The sequence below is a fragment of the Pristiophorus japonicus genome, chromosome 4, assembly GCF_044704955.1.
Source record: "Pristiophorus japonicus isolate sPriJap1 chromosome 4, sPriJap1.hap1, whole genome shotgun sequence".
NCBI classification, from domain to species: Eukaryota; Metazoa; Chordata; class Chondrichthyes; family Pristiophoridae; genus Pristiophorus; species Pristiophorus japonicus.
This window is the reverse complement of record NC_091980.1, coordinates 104,509,397-104,533,499: the sequence shown is the minus strand read 5'-3', so window position 1 is coordinate 104,533,499 and position 24,103 is coordinate 104,509,397. Positions and strand designations below refer to the sequence as shown.

Below are 24,103 nucleotides of genomic sequence, written 5' to 3'. Positions count from 1 at the left end.
ATCCACTTGGGTGAGGTACCGCCGATCTTGGAATCGCACTCCAGCAGGAGTCGGTGCCTTCAGAAGAGCAAGGGAGAACATTGGGAAATATGAATGCAGCATGTAGTAACTAACTGGCTGGCTGCAGATGGATCAGGGTTGGCAAATAAATATTTCTGGATATGAAACTTTCAGGATGGATACAGAAGAAGAAAAACCGGAACAATAGCAGTATTAATTAGAGACAGTATTGTTGCATTTGTGCATAAGGATTTAAATAGAGAAGTGATTCTAAAAGAATTCCTTTGAATTGAGCTGAGGAAAAGTAATGGATCTGGACTGCCAAACAGTGGAAAGGAAACCAAGGAGGCAATTCGTGGACAAATGAGAGACATATATTAACAATAGAGCTACAATTGTAGGCAGTTCTAATCATCAGAAAATAAATGGGGATTGAGAAAATGTCTGTGGTGAAAGGAGGCGGTTTGTAATGTGTTCAGGACTGTTTTCTCAGTGCGTTGTTACTGCAACAAGGATGTAAAGAACTGGTTGATCTCCCTTGGTGTTACACGATTTATGAAGAACAAGTGTTGCGTTCAGGTGAAGCAGAGTTAGAGGTGGCGGATAATTGGAAATGAGCATGTAGATGTAGTTCAGTTGCTATTTAAAGTCCGATTTTGTCCTTATTTTTATATAATTTAATTTATTTTTTTGTTAAATAGCAACATGCAGGAATTTGGTAAGCAAAGTAGAGTTAGTTGGAGATCAAGAGTTTCTGTGCAATAGAGGCTGTGGAGCTGGGAGAGGTGCTACTGCACCAACACTGTTGGGAGGGTGTAACTACAGCATGGAATGTTTACACAGGCAGTTTCCATTATCAGTGTGGGGTTGGAATTTAAAATGTCAAAAGTTGTCAGGATGTCTGTGCAGATGTCCGATATTTAATATATTATAGATATAAGAAAATGGGAGTTTAGTATGGCCGAAAGGATGTATGGGAGGCAATTAGCAAAAAAGCATAAAGGATAATGTGTTTTTTTTTATATAGACACATTAGTAGCAAGAGGATAATCAAGGTAGGGATAGGGCCATTCAGAAATGAAGGCGACAAGCGTGAGGCAATGGCAGATAGAATACACAAGTACTTTGCTTCAGTTTTCACAGGAGGTTGATACTGGAATTGTAGTACCACCAGAGGTGGGTGTAGAATTTAGTGGCGATGATTATTCAAAGAGAAATGGTACAAAATAAGTTGATCAAACATAAGATAGACAAATCAGACGTTTTACATCCCAGGATTCTGAGGGAAGCTGGAGGCTCTGACAGGAGCGGAGAGTGCTGGAGGATGATTCTGAATGATTGTGATGAGGTGGGGAAAGTGTGTTGCTTTTTCAGCAAGACTCTTAACGTTAAAATAATCACACAAATTAGGTTAGAAAATATCTCTTTACACAGAAGGTGATTGGAATGTATAATTTTCTGCCACTGATTGTTTAAGCAGAGTCCATGAATTGTTTTAAAAGGAAATTCGTTTGAAAAAGAATACTACTATAATAGGTATGAGATTTGAGCAGGAAAGTAGGATTAGATTAGGTAGCGCATGTGGACAAAAACACTGCAATAGACTCAGTGGGCCAAACGGCCTGTTTCTATGCTGTAACATTTGTATGATTCTATACAATATTTGCAGGCCTGAGTGTTTTTCATAAACTGAATATGGAGCAGCCCTTCCATACTAGTTTTAAAATAATGTAGCATTAAATCATCCGCACACACTGCTGTATTTGATGTAGAGTGCACTGTGTTTATTACTGCAGTCAAGTTGAGTGTGCATGACCAATAAAAAAAGAAAAACTACAATTGCTGGAAATTGAAATAAACACACAACAATTTTGTAAATTGTCACTGCTGCGAGTCCTGTTGCATTACAATCCTAATTTAATGCAGTTGTGTAAATTGAACGTAATTTTTTTGAAGTGCCGTTCAAATAGAATTAAAAGTTTCCTTGAATCAATCCACCCACTTGCAAACGTTTCCTTATAAAACTTTTGAGATAAGTTCATTGAGACTAGGAGCTTTAGTTGATTCAGTTACCAAGAAACAAGCTCAGTTCACATTTTCCAGAGCAGCTTTTGCTTAACTGGGGGAAGAGGCACAAACTATACCAGTATAAAAGCAAAATACTGCAGATGCTGGAATCTGGAATAAAAATAGAAAATGCTGGAAATCTCAGCGGGTCAGGCAGCATCTGTGGAGAGAGAAACCGTTAACGTTTCGGATCACTGACCCTTCGTTGAAGTGTTCTCCAGCTCTGACGAAGGGTCATCGACCCAAAACGTTTCTCTCCATAGATGCTGCCTGACCCGCTGAGATTTCCAGCATTTTCTGTTTTTATTGCAGATCTCAGTTACTGTCTCCGCCTCAGACTTAATCCATGTGGATTCCAACTGAAATTCCACCCCTCATGTTTTGGATCGATCAAGATTACAGATCTCTCCGAGATATTGAACAAACTATGCTAGTATTTACTTGTATTGTCAGAATAAAATATCGCTGAAATCTTTTGATTCTTCATACTCTATCATTGGCCTTTTATGTTTACAGGCACTGCTTAACTTGGCCGAGCGACTGGGAGAAGCTAAGCCGCGGGGACTCACCAAAGCAGACATAGAGCAGCTTCCGTCCTATAGGTTTAACCCTGAAAATCACCAGTCAGAACAAACCTTGTGAGTAGCATTTACACTGTTAGCTTGTCTTTTTGTTCTGGTCTCTTTTTCCCCATCCACACGTTATGAATAAATACTGTCCATATAAAGATGGAGGATCTTTGCTGCCTGAAAATAAACACAACACACAGAACAATGCTTATTGGTATTCTGGGAGGAAGTAGAACGGTGAGTTTGAGTTCATTCTGCTAGCAGCATATTTATACTTGCACCTAGGAAACCCAATCCCACCTCTGTGTTGCCAGCGTATGACAAAATCACAGTTTATAAATGGAAACCCAGGGAGACGAACCCTATCTCCGCTTCATAAATGTACCAGCACACAGGTGTTCATACTATCAACCCACCCGAGCAGAATTTCAGCTGCTGCAGTACCAGCTTCACTTGGAGAAGCCTTTAGGATGGCTAGTGTGGGGATGAATAAATTCACACTGGTGCAGGAAGAGTGATGCTGTGTGATGGGGGTAAATACATATTATTGGGGAAGAGCAGAGGGTTGGGATGTTTCATTTCTTAGCACAGATATCCCAAATTATGAGTACAAACATCAACCAAAAAAAGTAAAACAATTAAATGCGAGTTGTTTTGCAAAATCATTGTTGATTACAGTTCTGTATATAGAAACATAGAAAATAGATGCAGGAGTAGGCTATTCGGCCCTTCAAGCCTGCACCACCATTCAATAAGATCATGGCTGATCATTCACCTCAGTACCCCTTTCCTGCTTTCTCTCCATACCCCTTGATCCCTTTAGCCGTAAGGGCCATATCTAACTCCCTCTTGAATATATCCAATGAACTGGCATCAACAACTCTCTGCGGCAGGGAATTCCACACGTTAACAACTCTCTGAGTGAAGACGTTTCTCCTCATCTCAGTCCTAAACGGCCTGCCCCTTATTCTAAGACTATGTCCCCTGGTTCTGGACTTCCCCAACATCGGGAGCATTCTTCCCGCATCTAGCCTGTCCAGTCCAGTCAGAATCTTATACGTTTCTATGAGATCCCCTCTCATCCTTCTAAACTCCAGTGTATAAAGGCCCAGTTGATCCAGTCTCGCCTCATAAGTCAGTCCAGCCATCCCGGGAATCAGTCTGGTGAACCTTCGCTGCACTCCCTCAATAGCAAGAATGTCCTTCCTCAGATTAGGACACAATATTCCAGGTAGGGCCCATTTGCCTTCTTCACCGACTGCCAACTTTCAATGACTGATGAACCATGACACCCAGGTCTCGCTGCACCTCCCCTTTTCCTAATCTGCTGCCATTCAGATAATAATCTGCCTTCGTGTTTTTGCCCCCAAAGTGGATAACCTCACATTTATTCACATTATACTGCATCTGCCATGTATTTTCCCACTCGCTTAACCTGTCCAAGTCAACCTGCAGCCTCTTAGCGTCCTCCTCACACCGCCACCCAGTTTAGTGTCATCTGCAAACTTGGAGATATTACACTCAATTCCATTATCTAAATCATTAATATATATTGTAAAGAGCTGGGGTCCCAGCACTGAGTCCTACGGCACTCCACTAGTCACTGCCTGCCATTCTGAAAAGGACCCATTAATCCCGACTCTCTGCTTCCTGTCTGCCAACCAGTTCTCTATCCACGTCAGTACATTATCCCCAATACCATGTGCTTTGATTTTGCACACCAATTTCCTGTGTGGGACCTTGTCAAAAACCTTTTGAAAGTCCAAATACACCACATCCACTGGTTCTCCCTTGTCCACTCTACTAGTTACATCCTCAAAAACTTCCAGAAGATTTGTCAAGCATGATTTCCCTTTCATAAATCCATGCTGACTTGGACCAATCCTATCCCTGCTCTTCAAATGCGCTGCAATTTCACCCTTAATGATTGATTCCATTATTTTCCCCACCACCGATGTCAGGCTAACCGGTCTATAATTACCCGTTTTCTCTCCCTCCTTTTTTAAAAAGTGGTGTTACATTAGCAACCCTCCAGTCCATAGGAACTGATGCAGAGTCGATAGACTGTTGGAAAATGATCACCAATGCATCCACTATTTCTAGGGCCACTTCCTTGAGTACTCTGGGATGTAGACTATCGGGCCCTGGGGATTTATTGGCCTTCAATCCCGTCAATTTCCCTAGCACAATTTCCCGCCTAATAAGGATATCCTTCAGTTCCTCCTTCAGTTCCTCCTTCTCACTCGACCCTCGGTCCCCTAGTACATCCTTTGTGAAGACAGAACCAAAGTACGTGTTCAATTGGTCTGCCATTTCTTTGTTCCCCATTATAAATTCACCCGAATCCGACTGCAAGGGACCTACGTTTGTCTTCACTAATCTTTTTCTCTTCACATATCTATAGAAGCTTTTGCAGTCAATGTGATACTGTGGTTACAATTCATTCAAGTACATTATAACAGCACATTCATTCTCTATCCGTCTAGGTGCGTAGTGTGCTTTAGCGATTTTGAGTCAAGGCAGCTACTTAGAGTCTTACCCTGTAACCATGAGTTCCACGCAAAGTGTGTTGATAAATGGCTGAAGGTAAGAAATCTGTTTTGTATGGCTCTGGAGTTCAAAGACTGATTCATATATGATTCCTTGAGTTAATGAATTTATCCCCACTAGAGATTAATGTCTGTCAGCTACAAACAAATTTGTATGAATAATAAAGAGAATATACCGTTGGGTACTCATCAGAACATATACAGGCTAGTCATGTCAACTGTTGATCCATTGGCAGAAAAACTTAGAACATTATACTTATGATCTATTTTTTTTAATTTTCTCAAGATTGTCATTTCATTCACACCAATCTACCAGACATTGCCACATGGTCATTGGATATTATTTGTAAAATTAAAAATGTGTTTTTTATTTTCCTCTAGAGGTGTTAATGGTCTGCTGGAGTCCAGTTCCATGGGCACTGTCCACTCTCTTCAGTATCTCCACGAAATGGTTATTATTCATATGTGAGCCATGACCATGCATGTGAGCTATTGACCAATGGGGTGGGGATGGGAATCACAACTCACTCAAACATGTCCTCACCCAATATCTGCACAGCTGTATGTCCAGCAGGGGCTTCTGGGTAATAGTCAGGTGCAGCTACCACGGGTAATTTTACCCCTCGGCACAGAGTGGGGATCAAACCCAGGACCTTCCTAATCTGTATAGTGCAGCTATTTACTCGATAGGCTCATAGGGGGAGCACCTATCGTGTTTTATGTTCTGGAGAATATCAAATAGCTGCCAGTACATTTAAAGCTGCAATTCAGTTTCAGGAATCTGATATTCTCTTGTGGTTCATAATGTCATCAGAACCATTTAATTGAATCACAACCATGTAACTCTCTGCAAGCTACCTGTTCTATATTCAGTAAGTGAGAGAGTGAGACAAGATGATTACTGACCGCAATAATCCTGTTTAATTGAATGATGACAATTGCTGGACGAACAATCCCCCTCTCCTTCCCATTGTTTGATGGGGGAGTACTGGCCTGTTTGTAAAAATAAATGACTGCCGTGCTGGAGATTCATTGGCGGGTTCCATGTGGAAGATCCCATGGGAGATACATGGTTCATGTTAATTCTCCTGTGAAATTCGTCTGCATTCTTAAGTCCCTGAAGGCACTGTTTATGTGTGATGGTGAATAATTATTTTAGATTTCTAAACATGTTTTCATATCCTATTTCTGTATGTTAGTTCAACACCTCGCTATCATGAGGAATGTGCTTGTGCTGAAACTGAGGGTTAAGTGCTGTGCAACTTAAAAATGCACGATTATTTTAATTGTGCCAGCTCATTTTTTAAATTATCAATTATTATCAAGATGCTGCTTTTGATATTCTGTTATCCCGAATACTAGGCATCAACTTTTAGTTGTACAAAAAGGTATTTTCTCACTGCTTTTCCCCTTTTCTCCTGAAGGTATTGATTCATGCTGGGGGCATGGTGCCATAAACAGGACCCATCTGTCCATGTGGCCATGCTCCATAATGTGAGCTTAGTCAAAGTTTGTTAGCAGGGTGTGGAATCGTGGGGGAGGGTTGCATCTGTGCTGCCCTTGCCTAACTCCACACAGTTGGGGCTATTCGATAACCGTGGGAAATGGGAGCTTGGGGCTAATTCTTTTTTATGCCCTCACCACTTTTCCCTGCTGCTGAGCTCTACTAAATGAGCACAGACCAGTGATCAAACCTGGGCCCACCTTGCACTATATACAAATAAAAGGGCGAGAAGACCAGAAAGCAGATTACCTCTCGTTTGTTTGTGGGATCCTGCTGTGCACAAATTGGCTGCTTCATTTGCACATACCTGCATAACAGCGACCACATTTCAGAAGTATTTCATTGACTGTGAAGCGTTATGGAACATCCTAAGGATGTGGAAGGTGTATTATAAGTGCAAGTTCTTTCTTTAAATGCCTTCATAAGATCACCTACAACCATTTTTTTCCAATGTAGAAATCCCTAGAAGCCATATCCATTCCTTGTAGCACTCAAGCTCAATCCAGTTTATCAACTTCGTTCCTATTTGACTCCTACCAAAGCCAGAATGTCCCCCTGCAGTACGGTACTTAAACTCTACACAAATATTCACGGTGAAGGCAGCCTACTTTTTCATACAAGCTGACTATCCCTTCCTGGGACTTGTGCTTGTCTCTTTGAGCTATAGATCCCAGGATCTTGTTTTTGTTTTGTTTTTCACCGCTGATGACAGTTAAGAGTGCCTCACAACTGCACTGAAGTTGAACCCACAACCTTCTTGTTCAGAAGTACTAATTCAGAAGTAAGAGTGCTGTTATGTATTGTCCAGGTACATTAAATGTATAGTGCGCCACAGGGGCGCTGTGGTGGGAGACCCGATAGAACCTGCAAGACAGAGTATAAAAGGCTGCCCACCACACCTGTGAGGCACTCTGGAGTTACACAATAAAGGACGAAGGTCACAGCAGTTACTACAACTCACTGTGTGGAGTCAGTGATTTGAGTGCTACATACATCTACAAGCTTGCTTGATGATCCAGGAGGTTCAGATACTTGCACTCCTGGGCCTCTACATGTAGGCTTACATAGAGGCCCATGTACCACGGGCACATGCGGTTCGCAAGTGACCCTGGGATCACGTGGGCCGGCCCAACCAATCAAAGAAGGGAAATCCCCAATCATGCTTATGGGGAGACCGTATGTATGAAACTCCCATAAGAATCAATAAGAATATAAAAAATACCTCTACACGTCACATAAATTAAAAATAATTAAAATGGCATTTAATTAAATATTTAACACAAATTTAAGTTTTGAAAAATAAATGTACATGTTTTCACAGGGCTAAAAAATAAACTTGCTCAGGGCTTTTACTGTAAAAATGATTGAAAAAAAATTTCAGTTTTTAAAAAAAAACTTCCGTTGGTAGGCATAAGAATTTCACGGGCATTCGCTGGACAGAAGCTGGGCAAAACACTCTGCCAGAAAATGCCCCTTTCCCGGGGATTCATATGATCTATCAAGAGAATTCTTGGCAGATCACAAGTTCCAGGTTTCAGTGCATGCCTAAACCCGGAACTTGGGCATCCCCTATGGGCACATGTGCACCTCGTATGTTCAACCCGATTGAAGTTACAGATTTTATCCTCGTCAGCTCACTCGGTTATATTCTGAAAAAACTCTGGTAGATTTATCAAGCCAGATCTACTTGTAAAAACTATTGATTACTTATCAATGGAGACTTCACCATTCTCTTTCATGATGCATTCTATTATTTTTACCCAGTACTACTGTCAAGCTTGTACATCTATAGTTCCCCGGATTATTTTTCTGTTTTTATGAATTGTCACCACGTTTTTTTGCTGCTCAATCTTTTGATACAACTCCTATATTCATTGATTCCCTTAAAGTATCTGTTGTGATGTGACCAATTTCCCACCTCCTTTGATGCTCTGTTATGAATTCATCAGGACCAGATGCCTTAGACAAACTAAGGATACTTGGGTCCATCACCTCACTGTAGATAATATCTATATTTGTGCGGAACAGCATAATGCCAGGCAGTGTATTCGTCTGAAGAGACATCAATGGAGCATACCTCTCTTGTAATTTATGGAGCTTTTCTTTCACTGTGATGTTCATTTTGAAGAAATTGGTATATTTGCATAGTGCTATTGATTTTAATAAATATATAGATCATTGTTGCAGCATTCGGAATAGCAATAGTAATTTTTTGTTTCTTCTTTCCCCAGACCAATCGTACATGTCCTATCTGTCGAGCTGATGCTTCTGAAGTTCACCGAGATTTAGAGTAAAGCCATTTCCACAGCACAATATTGAAGACGTTACCTAGGTGACGTGGGGGAGCACACTGTTCACCCACTCATCCGTGTTACCTTAAGCCTTCCCCTTGAACAACAGCAATCTAGGATCTTATCTGGAGTCCTGTTACCTCTGTTTGCACCGTGCGATTTGATGACTTCAGCAAACACCTAGTATCTTCGCTTAGAAACAGTTATGGAGTTGTGTTGTACTAACATTGTGTTCCAAACTCCAAAGATTTTAACCTGCGTGTATTTTGATGTGTATTAACATTTTATAGTTTGTATGATCATTCCAAGTATTGACACGAAATTCGAGGGGTTGTGATTTCATCATATGCTCGAAAAGAAACAGTAGGTGGAAGACGATGGGGTACTCTGCCCAATAAACCCTCCAGCATACTGTACTGATGGAGCGAAGCAGGATGTTTGAGATGTGTGTGCGTGTGCGTGTGTCTGTATGTTATCTGTGTAATGTCTGAATGTACCTATCCATGTTTTCTTGTATTTGTACCATACACTGGTCTAGTTCTCCTGTGTGCCTTTGCACACACTATCCTAACCACTTCCAAAATATTTCCTGTATTGTTTGCATGAATAACAGTGCGTGAGTGTGTTTGAGTGAAAGATTAGAGGAGGGAAAATATTTAATGTGCACATATGCATGCGTGTCCAGCCAGCTTGGACTGGTGATGACTAGCTCTATCCAGCTGTGGGTGGGGGTGGGAATCTGTGCTCAGCTATTACTGCCATGCACTGTACTGCACACATACCTAAGCTCACAGCCTTTGTGGTGCAAAAATTATTCCAAGCAGCTAAATTATTTAGGATTTGTGGTTGTTGATTGCTCTGTAGATGCCACCAATTGTTTACCAATGATTTATGTGGTGGGATAGTGGATTGTTTACTGTTTTAATTAGTCCTGACCTGAGGGACGGCGGACTCTGTAGGAGACCCATTGGCCAGGGGCCAGGGCCCTGTGTTCTGTGTTAGGAAGATTTTTGCTTTGGTACTTGCACAGTTACAGTTACCTCATTTTGCCATGTATGTATTTGAAATTTGCTAATATATATATAGGAAATGGTTCTGATGCTAAACATTTTGTGTTTTCATCCCATTTGAATCATATTGTTGTAGCATTTAACATAACTAGTTATAATGTATTATACATCTGTAAACCAAATTGTTTCAGAGACGAAATTTTTAACAGATTTGTACTTTTTTTATGAAAGTTGCTAGTTATGCTTTACCAGGTAGTGCAATCATTTTTTATTGTTGTGGCTGATTTGAGAGGGTTGTTCACTAATAAATGTATGATGTATACCAACATAACCATGTTCCATGGCTGAATTTCATTTTCTAACTTCAGAGATTGTATTACTGATACTGAGCCTAAAGGGAGGTAGATGGATGTCCCCCCTCAAACTCCCTACATAACAAGAAAAAAAATCATGGCACTCGAAATGACCATTGTTTCCAACAGTTTTTTGGCGGATTTTATGTGCTCATTAAAGTGAGTGACTGCCAGCACCACACAGGTTAGTGTGTGGATGTTAACTTGTGCTGAACCACGGACACGTTACTACATTGTCGTGTGTGTACATGTTTCCCTTCCCCGGCCTGAATAAGAATCAATACGTGAATTCATTTCTACTTAACAGGTATGGGTGGAGAGGACAGTGCATTGGATTGTGGTTCACTCGAGCTTTGATGAATAACTTCTTGTGGTTGCTGCACTGCAGGTAGTGTTTAAGCAGCTGCAGTATCCATCACTTATTAAGTTAACTGCTTTATTGATTTGGCTTAACTGTATTCAGGCTTAATTGCATTTTTTTGTAACCAAGTGGTCAACTTTCACCATATCCTGTAAGGCCCAAATGTTTATTTTTAATGGTTATGAAATTCTGTGCATATTTTTGACTGCCTAACTGGTCATTTTGTGTTTTATGCATGCAATGTTAGAATAATTTACTCACATGATAACACTCCTTGTGTGCTTCACCAACAATGGCCTTGTTCCCTCTGAGCTAATGTGAGCACTAAATACAAGCACTAATGATTAACTTTCACATACACGCAAGGTTAGCTTATCAATGAAATTAATGATCTGGTTTTTTTCCAAGACTTTGAGCCACATCCATGGATCTCTTCCACTTCCCACCCACCAAACTCCCTACATAAGAGAAAAATCATGGAACTTGAAATAACCATTCTTTCCAAGTTTTTTGTGGATTTTAGGTGTTCATTAAAGTGAGCGTTATTGCTGCAAAACAACACCCAGTGTCAGCATGAAGCACTCTCCTTGTCTAACTCTGCTACAACTGATCAGAATAAAGCTTTCTTTGCAACAGTGGTTTTCAAACATTTAAGTGACCTTGTGCAAATATTGACATGTTCCTGAGGAACCCCTGCAAATATTGACAATTCTGGGAGACCTGCTGTGCTAACTTCCAAACCACTATGTTGCAACCTAAAGCAAAACTGTTACAATTGCAGAAAACATTTTATTAATTGGGATACTGCAACAGAAATAATAATAAACAAGGTAAATCTGATCTTATGGAGCCCTAGTATCCCTGTCAGGACCCCAGTTTGCTTCAAGTATGCCTTGCCATATCCCTACTGTATCAGTGTAATAATTTCCATCTGTCTTATCAACCATCCTGTGACGTATCTGATTGAGATATCCAATCAATGCTGAATTGGGAAATGGCCTCATGCCTGGGACATTTTCAGTGAGTTCTACCTAAATCTTTTTTTTCTTGTCCACTTTTACCAGAGACCCAAATTAGGACCTTTCCATACAACAGCAAAGTACTGTGAATGCTGAAAATCTGAAATAAAAACAGAAAATGCTGGAAACACTCAGCATGTCAGCAGCATCTGTGGAGAGAGAAACAGAGTTAACGTTTCAGGTTGATGGGACCTTTTGTTAGCACTAGAAAAGGTTAGAGATGCAACGGGTTTTAAGCAAGTAGAGAGACATGGGGAAGGGGAGGTCTGTGATCAGGTAGAAGGCAGGAGAGATAAATGTCAAAAGGAGATGGCAACGGAACAAGTAAAGAAACACAAGGACCTTTCTATTATCTGCAGCTATTTCATTTACATTTTTTTTACACATTGAATTCTATCCTGCTGTTCCTTGGACCCTTTAAAATTTGGCCAGATAAGAGAGACTTGCAGTTATGTAGCGCCTTTCAGGACATCCCAAAATGCTTTACAGTCAATGAAGTACTTTTTGAAATGTAATTACTGTTGTAATGTAACAAATGAGGCAGCCAATTTGTGTATGGCAAGCTCCCACAAACAGCAATGTGATTATGACCAAATAATCTGTTTTTGTGATGTTGATTGTGATAAATGTTGGCCAGGATACTGTTTGTACAGGTGTGGAATTGAAGGATCACACAATTGAATTCAAAACATTTTGTTACACACTTAACCTGCTCCGATAGAAAATCCCCTGTCCTTCTTCGAAATAGTACCAAAGGCTCTTTTATATCCACCTGAGAGCAGACTGGGCCTTGGTTTAACGGCACTTCCAACAGTCTAGCACTCCCTCAGCACTGCACAGTCGGCCTAGATTTTTGTGCTCAAGACTCTGAGGTGAGAGCAAATGTTGTGGGAATCTGGCCATGTAGCTTTACTTTAAGTGCAATTCTCCATGTTTTGAAGTCCAGCACTCCTCTCCTTGGAAACATTCATTATTTGCTTTTCATAACCGGATTAATAAATTGCCATGGTAATGTAGTCCATAGACCTCTATCTTTGGCAAAGTTCACAAGTGGGATTTCTAAATACTTTGAAACTCCAAATTATATTGTAGCACCTTCTCAAAGATTCACAAGACATGGCCTATTGCTTTTGAAACTGTGCTTACTTCCTTTCATACTTTTTTTCTCTCTATTGATGAGCATTTCATGCTGTAAACATTAATATTTCCCTGAAAAGAATTGATTTATATAGATGCTTGTATTCTCTCTGTCCCAAAATGCTTTACAATCAGTGAGTTTTGAAGTGTAATCACTTATGCAGACAAATGAAGCAAGATCCCACAAACAGCAAATTGATAAATGAACAAATCATTTGTTGCTGATATTGGTTGAGGGGGCAAATGTTGACCAGAACACCAGGAGAACTCCCAGCTCATTAATAAATTGCCACAGGATTTTTTACTTCCTACTGGGTCTCAACTAAAGTCTCAGAAGGACAGCACAGCTGATAATGTAACACCTAATCCTGCAGCCTAGATTATGTGCTCAAGTGTTTTCCCTGCTACCAATAGTTGGGAAAGTGCCCTGATTCATGCCCTGCTCTTTGTGAGATATAATTGACTGATACTCCTACCTGATCTTCCAATACAACATCTGAATAATAGGCTTAGTCAACAATTGGCATTGGGTCTTGATTTCAGTAGTTTTATTTGGATGTTAGCATTAGACACTTCTTGCAAGTTACAAAGATCTATAACTAGGCAGAAACATACAGGGGCAATGTAAGGGACCAGACCAAATCACCAATTGCAATGTTGTCCTCTGGTCCTACCAAGCAAAGGTGATGTCCCAGAGCTCCACCATGGAACTTGGTGTAAGTGTAGGGTCTCTTCCCAACTTGTTTATCAATCCACTCTTCACAGCTCAGAGGGATGAGGATGTTTTCTCTCTGATGACTCTGATTGGGCAAAGTAAAAACAGAAGAATCGAAATCCAGAATACAATTACAAAAGCATCTACCTTCACTATCACCCAGACCGAAAATCCACAACCCAGCCATAAAAGCACAATAGTTCTGCAGTCGAGGCTGCTCAGTGATACACACCAAGATTGCTAGACATCACTTCAAGGCTGACATTGCCATATATTAGGTCCACCACATAGCTTAAACTGAGAAAGCTGGCGAGTGTGAATCTTACAAGCCCTTACATGGGATACAGCTAAGACTTATATAGGAGATACTATGCAATCAGGCAACATGTACCACCATGAAACTAAGGACGAGATGTTTGAGCTGAGCCTCACAGAAATGTTCATCATGGAAGTGCTCTTTGATGGCATAAATACCTTCTGAGGACCAGGTTGTTCACCAGATGATAGAATTAATGGGCATGAAGCTTGTTTTAGACAACATGCCACGAGAAATCCAGTGTCATCCAAGCATTAAAAAGATAGACCTGCTTCCATAACTTTAAAAGCACTTTATTGACCAGGATAAAATATCATCCAGACCACCCATTTTACAGTGCAAACCTCTGATACCAGAGTCATTGTATATTACATCTGGTCGTCGAGGAGGGTCAAGTAGAAAAAAAAACTGTTCAACTTCATAGACAAATGGGTACTGGACAGCACTGTTGCAAAACATTAAACCTTTTCTTTCAGGAGTGTCCAAGCTTTTATCTGTATAGATACATACTATGGAGGATTGGGGCACATATAAAGTTTATAGCCGTAATCCCAGTGATTTTCAAATAATCCCAAGTTTCTAACAGATCGCAGTGTTTGGGCTTGGGAGTCATCCAGCAATGAAACAAGTGAGAGAACACCTCTCTTCAAACCTCCAGGCTCTCAAAAAGGACAAGTCAGTGAATAATAACTTGTATTTGTATAGGACCATGGGACATTTTAAGACGTTAGGAGTGTTAGAAAACAAAACTTGACACCGAGCCATGAGATATTAGAACAGGTGGCTAAAAGCTAGGTCAAAGAGGTAGTTTTTAAGGAGCGTCTTAACAGAGATAAAAGCAGAGGGGTTTAGGGAGGAAATTCGAGGCTTGGGGCCCAGGCAGTTGAATGCACAGCCACCAATGGTGGAAGGATTAAAATCAGGGATGCACAAGCGACCTGAAGAGCAGAGTGATCTCAGAGGGCTATAGTACTGGAAGATATTATAGAGATAGGGAGGGCAAAGGCCATGGTGGGATTTGAAAACTAGGATAAGAATTTTAAAATAGAGGTGGTGCCGGACTGGGAGCTAATGTGATCATCGTCATCATCATAGGCGGTCTCTCGAACGAGGATGACATGCTTCCACGAGAGTTCACAGATGTTTCAATGAAGGACCCGAAGTTCCAGTTGAGGGGGTGGAAGATGCCTGTGCGTGGATTTTTTTTTTTTAAAACGTGTGATGACTGTTGCACATCAGCCACCACACGGGCTTGACAGAGCTAGGCCTTTATCCAGTGCAAGGATTAACCAGGACGACTGGAAACCTGCTCTGCTGCATGGACCTAGTGCACGCACACATCGCAGTATGGGCAGGTCCGTGCTGCCTCTGGGCCCTCGGCTCTGCTGGGCCCCGTACCCTCATTCACCTCACCTCTGCCATGATGTTCCAGGGCCCGGCGCTCCAGCCCTATTTATAGCCCCAACCTGCAGTGGTGTTCTCACAGATGTCGGGGCAGCTCACAATGTTCCAGGGCCTGGCGCTCCAGCTCTACTGGGAGCTAATACAAGTCAGCAAGCTTAGGGGTGACGGTGCAAGTTAGGATATGAGCAGCAGAGTGTTGGGTTAGCTCAACTTTATGGAGGTTGGTTAGGAATGTGTTGGAATGTTCAAAAAGTAACAAAAGCATGGATGAGGGTTTCAGCAGCAAATGAGCTAAAGCAGGGGTGGAGATAGGCGATGTTAGAGGTGGCAGTAGGGAGTCTTGGTCAAGGAGCAGATATGTAGTTGGAAGCTCATCTCAGGGTCATATACGACACCAAGGTTGTGAATAGTCTTGTTACACCTCAGACAGTGGCCAGGAAGAAGGATAATGTCTGTGGCTAGGGAACAGAGTTTAGGGCAAGGACCCAAGACGATGGCTTTGATCTTCCAAATATTTAGTTGGAGGAAATTTCTGCTCATCCAGTACTGGATGTCAGGTAAGCAGTGAGACAAATCAGAGATAGAGGAGAAATAAGCACGCAAATAGGACTACGTTGCTTGGGTTCTGAGGACCAGGTACTAGAGTTTAAACTCCATGTGGCTCTCGGGCAACTATATTTGCAGGGTTCCTTAAAATTCATCTGCCTTTTGCTTGTGGTTGCAGTTGTGGTTTTACCAAATAAGGTAATATATTGTTAAAATATAGCATTTCTTATGCAAAGTGTTTTATTTCATATTTCCTACCTTTCTGGAAAGTAAGTCAAAAATTGACAATTATTCAGATAATTACTTTACAAATGATAGTCACACATCAGAAGTTCATAGGATTTCTGGTGGTGGCCAAATAGTATCATACATCATAGCCAAAATGCTCATTGCTAACCATGTTAAAGCTCCTTCATGGCAAACGAGCCAAAGTAGACAGAGGAAACGTTACAAGGGCACTCTCAAAGCCTCCCTGATAAAGTGCAACATTCCCACTGACACCTGGGAGTCCCTGGTCCAAGATCGCCCTAAGTGGAGGAAGTGCATCCGCGAGCACGCTGAGCACCTCGAGTCTCATCGCCGAGAGCATGCAGAAGCCAAGTTCAGGTAGCGGAAAGAGCGTACGGCAAACCAGTCCCATCCACCCCTTCCCTCAACGAATATCTGTCCCACTTGCGACAGGGACTGTTCAGCCACCTAAGGACTCATTTTTAGAGAGAGAGGTGGTGTATTCGTGCCAGCAGTACCTCTCCGCCATACTTCAATGCCTCAGCAGGGATTCCATCCGCACCTGTAGCCTTGTGTTTAAAGCTGTCTTATGACTTTTTCTACCTCATGCAGTGTTGGGGTCTTACTATTTCAGCATCTTTTTTAGTTATTGACTGCAGTTAATTTAAGCGGTATCCATTGGGCTTGGGATAAACTAAAATTCTATTCTCTGCATCAAACAAAACATTAAGTAACTAAAAAAATCAATCTTAACAGCTTAGTGTATCCTTCCTTTACTTTTCTAAAATGAATCAATGAAACAAAAATTTGACTCAACCACAATTAATTTAGGCTTTTAATTTTATGATAGAGGTTCACATTTTCCATTTCATCTTCCATATTTAAATACTGACTGGTAAGAATCTCCACATAGTGCTGACTCCATGGATACAAATTATAGTTCCATGTTTTAATCTCTAACTCTTAATTTCAAAATCAATTTAGAAACTAGGCAAATTAAATTATAAAATTAAATTGCAAGTGATGTAACATATTTATGCAGTAAAAATTGTGCTTTAAGCAGTCATCCCTTAAATGTGCCTAACACATTAAAAATTCATCATGATTTTCATGATCTATTAAGTTAACCATGTTTATTCACTCGTACATACACAGATAATAAAAACTACCCAGCAGGAACCAGTAACTCAAATCAAAATTAGTCATTTTATTTTTTCAAAATTTGCAAATGCCACAACCGATGATTACTCCAAGTCCTTTTGAGTAACCATCTTGCTTCCCCAAAAGCCCACCCTGCACAAAGATAATTGGGACCAAAGGGATTCTGCCAATCTCCCATAAAGACTCCAGCTCACCCACCTGGAAAATAGCAAATAGCTGGTTGTGTTGGATCTGTTATTTTCAGGTTTCTGACTTGTCTTGTAAGGGGTCGAACCTGTCTGCCCTTTGCAATGCAGGCATCATTGGAAGGGTGTAGCCAGTGTGGGGAATCCTTACATCAAGAGTTTCTACTCCATTGACTCAACATATCCAGTGTATCTGTGGAGGTGCATATGCAGATGAGAAGCGGCCTGGATCCAAGATCATGTTATTAAAAAGCAGACATTTTGTGTCTCTTTCTTCCTCTGCCAGCTTGGGTGTAATGGCTGGTTCTGATCGAAGGCAATGTCTGAAATGATAAATTGTCACTTCTCCACAGATGCTGTACCTGACTTGTTGCATATTTTCAGAATGTTCTGTATTTATATCCCCTGGAGCCAGGGACTCGTGTTGTGATGTCAGCTTGCGCCATACCTGAATGAAGAGACCAAACCAAATAATTGACACTAATAATGCACCAGTATCATTCGACCAATGTCACACTGATGAACTACAATTCCAAGAATGCACTACAATAGCATGATTGTGTGTCACTCTGATGGATTGTAACTCCCAGAGGCTGGATATGTCTGATACTTAACAAGTAGAACTAATATCCAAGTAGGAAGTTGTGAAACACTGAAAAATCCATCTCAAGATTGACCACAAAAAATAGCTGCTTCAAACACACATCTTGTTTTGATCAGACAAAAACATTATGACCCAAGGATTTTTTTTTTCGCTCAAAACATTTGCCATCATGCTTTGCTGTATCTTTGGCACTATTTAACAGATAATCTCATTTCTCTGGACAAAAAGAGACAGGCAGACAGACATATCTTAGAGATAAGCTAGAGACAGAGATTTGAGAGAGCGTATGAGATAGAGAAGTGTATAGGTAGAGTGCAATACGAGAGATACAGGCAGAGACACAGGAGGAGGGAAAAAAGATAGATACCTGGGACCGAGTTAGACTGGAATCTAATTCAGTACAAATGGTTTATATGTAAAACAGACACTCAGGAATAAGTTAGACAGAATCAAGGGGTCTGGGTGGTTTAATATATAAAATAGCATACTTGAATGTGAGTTAAAGGTAACATCTAATCGAGATGCTTAGATGCCTTATGTACAGAATAACAGATACCCGAGAGCGAGTTAGAGGCTGGAATATAATCAAGGTTTCAGATGGCTGCTGGATAACAATCAGAGGTTACCAAATTTAACGTCCATGGGATTAAAGGGGCAGTGAAAGCATGGATATGAAATTGGCTAAGGCACAGAAAGCAGAGAGTGTATATATAAATATATAGTAAACTGTGAGGAGGACACAGAGTGGTGAAATGGGCAGACACAAATTAAATTTAATGCAGAAGTGTGAAGTAATTAATTTTGGTAGGAAGAATAAGGAGGCAATATAAACTAAATGATAAAATTTTAAAACAGGTGCAGAAAGAGAGACCTGGGGGTGTATATACACAACTCTTTGAAGATGGCAGGACAAGTTAAAAAGGCACGGCTTTATAAATAGGAGTACAAAAGGTTATCCTAAATCTTTATGAAACACTGGTCAAGTCCCAGCTAGAGTATTGTGGGTCAATTCTGGGCACCACACTTTGGTAAGATGTCAAGGTCTTGAGGGTGCAAAGGAGATTTAATAAAATGGTCCCACGGACGAAGGACTTCAATTACATGGAGAAATTAGAGAAACTGGGATTGTTCCCAGAGAGGTCAAGGGGAGATTTGATAGTGGTGTTCAAAATTATGAAGGGCTTTTGATAGAGCAAATAAGAATAAATTGTTTCCAGTGGCAGCAGGGTCAGAAACAGAGGACAGAGGACACTGATTTAAGGTAATTGACAAAAGAACCAGAGGCGACACGAGGAAACTTTTTTTTTTTTTAAAACACAGCGAGATGTTGTGATTTGGAATGCACTGCCTGAAAGGTGGTGGAAGCAGATTCAATATAACTTTCATAAGGGAAGGAATTGGATAAATACTTGATTTTGGCAGTGGGGGGGGAAGAAATAGCAAGTGAGTGGGACTAATTGGATAGCTCTTTCCAAGTGCCGGCACAGGCATGATGTGACAAATGACCTCCTGTGCTGTATCATTCTATTAGAGTCTTTTCGATCCTTCTTGCTTTAGATTTTTAGCTTCTTAATTTTAAATCACTCATAGGTGGGTCCCATCACCCAGTGTCTTCAATTGCTTTGATATTTCAGCAAGCCTGCAGTAACATACCCACAAAAGGAAACCAAACCGCCATTCCATTGATCATCAACTGCATCCAGTTTGATAAATATCACAACTTCAGACCTGATTCTAATTTTAAATAAATTTATTTTACAAAAGATAAATACACTAATTGAGCGCACAAACTTACAGGAGGAATTCTTTAATCTAGCTGCGGACAGGATAACAAATATTAGCTATACATTCGCACTAACTTAAGATAGGTAATAATCTTAATGCTTCTCTACTAATTTTTTTTATGGACAGTCTCAACTACACCAATACCCTTTTACCAGTTGCCAAAGCTTGTTGGTTTTTAATAACTGACATTCAGATTCAAAATAACTGGCTGTCAAGCATAACTGAACAATCAGTGTATATATTTGAAATATGTTTTGCTTTTTTTCCTCAAGTCTTGTCAGCAACAGAATGAAACTTGAAAGCTAATTTAAAACAAAACTCCTTAAAAAGGCATAGCCACCAAACCAAACAAAAAAGAAAATCACAGTAGAAACCTCAGATAATTTTTGTTTTGAGGTGAAACGCAGCATTATGCGGACTTAAAAATCAGAGGATTAAACATAAGACCTGCCTGGGTTGTATAGCTCAGCTACTAACAGGATAAACTCTCAGCTATCAAGGTGTCAGTCATTCAAATAACTCAAATTTTGATGGAGACCTCATAAATATCTCATTTATTGCAGTAAAGCAAAGGAGTATAACAAACTGTGTGGGGGAAGTAATGGCAGCCAAACTTGAAGGTTTCACAAACCTGTTGATGTTGATTTTTGCCTCATCAGATTCAAGGAATGAATTTTTGCTACAATACAGAAATCATGCAGTACTCCACAATTTAAAAAATTCCCAAAGCTTTTAGTACTAGAGTGGTTTAAGTTCAGTTGAATGTACAGCTGTGTATTCATTTCAGTTAGTTGGAACAGAACTTTTCTATTGCACAAATGAATCAGCAGCCGAGAAGCTACACATAATTTGCCTAAACCTCTACAAGCAAGATTATTCAGGGCTGTGGCATTCAGCATTACAAAAGCCTTTGTACATATTTTGCTTACGATGTTCATTCTCCATCAATTCTAAATAAATATCGCAAACCGTGATCAATACTTTCACTTTAATAGAAATATAACAAGATACGGACTCGCTTGTAGTTTTTAAATCCTGCTGTGCTTTTACTGCCTCTCTAAACAATACCCATCAACTCTTATCAAGGTATAAAACATTGTTTTTAAAATCAACACCAAAGCAGTGATGTTTAAAATGCAGATGAGAAAATGCCTGGTATACTGTCCATTACATCGTCTACAATCAAATGAATCAATGGCCTTCCTCTAGCCAGCTGGTCTCTCTATTCTATTGGTAAGATTGTGACCAGTAAACCTCGCTCATCACTCCACCCAAGTCAAGTTGTTTAACATCTCAGGTTTGGGAAATGCCTGTAATTCATCAATTATTTTCTCCTAAGTTTTAAAAGAATATCCACATTAAGGATTCAATTTTATTGTTCTGAAATACAATTACTTTTTTAATTAAACATGTACTTGTGCCACAAAACCTTTGTTCAGCCTTATTAATAATCTGGGCTTGTAGAAGTTGTACCGAAAACCAAATTACTATTTAAGGAAAACAGGATTCTGCTTTGGAATGAATTGGACAATGTAATACTTCTTCCACCCCCAATGCTATACCACCATACTACTGGGCATGACACACCGACGACCCAGTTGTCAGTACAGAATAATCAGGTGCCTCTTTTGTGGCAGCAGAGGAATGAGCTTTCCTAAGGGCCTTACTATAGTTGTAGTATCTCTACCACCCCAGCTGCAACCAGCTAATTCAACAAACTAAACTGCACTAAAAGCAAAGCAGATGTGCATTACATGGTGACTTACTACATTGTAACTTAATTTTCATCTAGTCCTGAAGCTAGAAAACTAGCTTCTGGATGTGTTCCATTGAGGTATGCATTCATCCACAGCGCTATTGAACTTGAATGTGAACTCTTAGGCTGGGCAGACAGACTTAACTTGCATTTATATAACGCCTTTCACAAAGTCCCAAAGCGCTTTACAGTCAATTAAATACTTTTGAAGTGTAATCACTGTTGCAATGTAGGGAAACATGGCAGCGTATTTTCGTACAGCTAGATCCCACACAGAAATTAGATCATGACTAGATAATATATTTTAGAATCATAGAAATTTACAGCACAGGAGGCCGCCATTCGACCCATCGTGTCTGTGCTGGCCGACAAAGAGCCATCCAGTCTAATCCCATTTTCCAGCTCTAGGTCCGTAGCCTTGTAGGTTATAGCACTTTAAGTGCATATCCAAGTACTTTTTAAATATATGAAGGTTTCTGCCTCTATCATCCTTTCAGGCAGCGAGTTCCAGGCCCCCACCACCTCTGGGTGAAAACATTTACCCTCAAATGTCTAAACCTTCCATCAATTACTTTAAATCTATGCCCCCTGGTTGCTGACCCCTCTGCTAAAGGAAATAGGTCTTTCCTATCCACTCTATCTAGGCCCCTCATAATTTTATACAACTCAATAAGGTCTCCCCTCAGCCTCCTCTGAAAAAAAACCTCCAGCCCATCCAATCTTTCCTATGGCTAAAATTCTCATCCAGGCAACATTCTCAGAAATCTCCTCTGCACCATCTCTAGTGCAATCACATCTTTCCTGTAATGTGGTGACCAGAACTGCACACAGTACTCTAGCTGTGGACTGACTAGTGTTTTATACAGTTCAAGCATAACCTCCTTGCTCTTTGAATTTATGCCTCAGCTAATAAAGGTAAGAATGCTGTATGCCTTCTTAACCACCTTATCTACCTGCCCTGTTACCTTCAGGGATCTGTGGACATGCACTCCAAGATCCCTCGGATCCTCTACACTTCTCAATGACCTACCATTTATTGTGTATTCCCTTGCCTTGTTAGCCTTCCCCAAATGCATTACCTCACACTTCTCCGTATTGAATTCAATTTGCCACTGTTCTGCCCACCTGACAAAAACCATTGATATCTTCCTGCAGTCTACAACTTTCTTCACTATCAACCACACCTCCAATTTTTGTATCATCAAACTTCTTAATCATAGCCCCGACATTCAAGTCTAAATCATTGATATATATGACAAAAAGGAACCTAGTACCGAGCCCTGCAGAACCCCACTGGAAACAGCCTTCCAGTCACAACAACACCTACCTTTGCCTCCTGCCCGAGCCAATTTTGGATCCAACTTGCCACTTTCCCTTGGATCCCATGGGCTTTTACTTTCGTGACCCGTCTGCCACGTGGAACCTTACCAAAAGCCTTGCTAAAATCCATATACACGTCAATCGCACTACCCTTATCAACCCTCCTTTTTACCACCTCCAAAAATTCAATCAAGTTAGTCATACACTACCTTCTCTTAACAAATCCATTCGGTTTGTCCTTGATTAATCTCTCCCTTTTTAAACAACGGTACAATGTTAGCAGTCGTCCAGTACCACACCTGCAGCCAGAGATTTGAAAATGATATTGGTTGAGGGATAAATATTCGACAGGATACAAGGAGAACTCCACTGCTCTTCAAATAGTACCATGGGATTTTTTTTACATCCACCCGAGGGGGCAATCTGGATGCGATTTAATGTCTCATCCACAAGACAGCACCTCCGACAGTGCAGCACTCCCTCAGCACTGTACTGAAGTGTCAGCCTAGACTATGTGCTCAAGTCTCTGTCGTGACGAACCCACAACCTTCAGACCAAAAGCACCAGCACGGAGCCAAGGCAAGTGTGTATTCTACCATTTCTGTACAAGAATGACACGATAAAGTGGATACTAGAGGCTGGTTTTGTGCAAGTGGCTTCTTCTGTTGAAACATACAACTTTATAGAAAACAAGGTTTTGTTTTTTATGCTGCAGTGAATGAAAATCTAAGAACAAGGATAAAAGCAGTGGACAAATAAAATTCAGTAATACTTTCGACATTTTGGGTGACACAAACCTATTTGACCAATTTATAAAGTTAAAACAAAAAAATCTTAATTACAAATTACTCACACATTCAAGTAATTAATATTTTGTATTCCATTCAACTTCAATAAGTTACAAGACATGGGATGAGTATCTGAATTTACATCATACATAGCAACTTCAATTTCAGATTTTGAACATGGAAAATTATATTCAGAATTCAATTTCAGATGCAGTATCACTCAATGCCCTATTCTTGTTAATCTTTTGAACAGTCTCAGAGGGGGGAGGGGGCTGCTTTGAAGATGGTAATTTTTAAGATGGACAGGGTAGCAGATTTTGGCTCAAGGTTTGTACAGGTATTTAGAGTTCTCTTAACTCTTGGTGCATGTCATAAATCTATTCAGTCTGAACAGGAACAAGTGGTTCAAAAATTTGTTCTGCTCCAGAAATGTAA

General features: G+C 40.4%; 1 protein-coding gene and 1 long non-coding RNA gene across 2 annotated transcripts in view; one reads left to right on the top strand and one right to left on the bottom strand.

The window, feature by feature from the left end:
- rnf44 (ring finger protein 44) overlaps positions 1–10,300 on the top strand; it is a 168,349-nt gene extending 158,049 nt beyond the window's left edge. The window contains exons 10-12 of the mRNA XM_070878477.1: positions 2,584–2,705; positions 5,123–5,222; positions 8,921–10,300. Coding sequence (XP_070734578.1) covers positions 2,584–2,705; positions 5,123–5,222; positions 8,921–8,983 — 285 coding nt within the window. The 3' untranslated portion in view covers positions 8,984–10,300. The remainder of the gene's footprint in view (positions 1–2,583; positions 2,706–5,122; positions 5,223–8,920) is intronic.
- Positions 10,301–13,428: 3,128 nt separating this feature from the next.
- Positions 13,429–23,458, bottom strand: LOC139263023 (uncharacterized). The gene is made up of 3 exons (XR_011593027.1): positions 23,090–23,458; positions 17,429–17,863; positions 13,429–13,660 (listed from the first exon to the last, which is right to left on the bottom strand). It is a non-coding gene; the product is annotated as an uncharacterized lncRNA (long non-coding RNA).
- Positions 23,459–24,103: the final 645 nt, after the last annotated feature.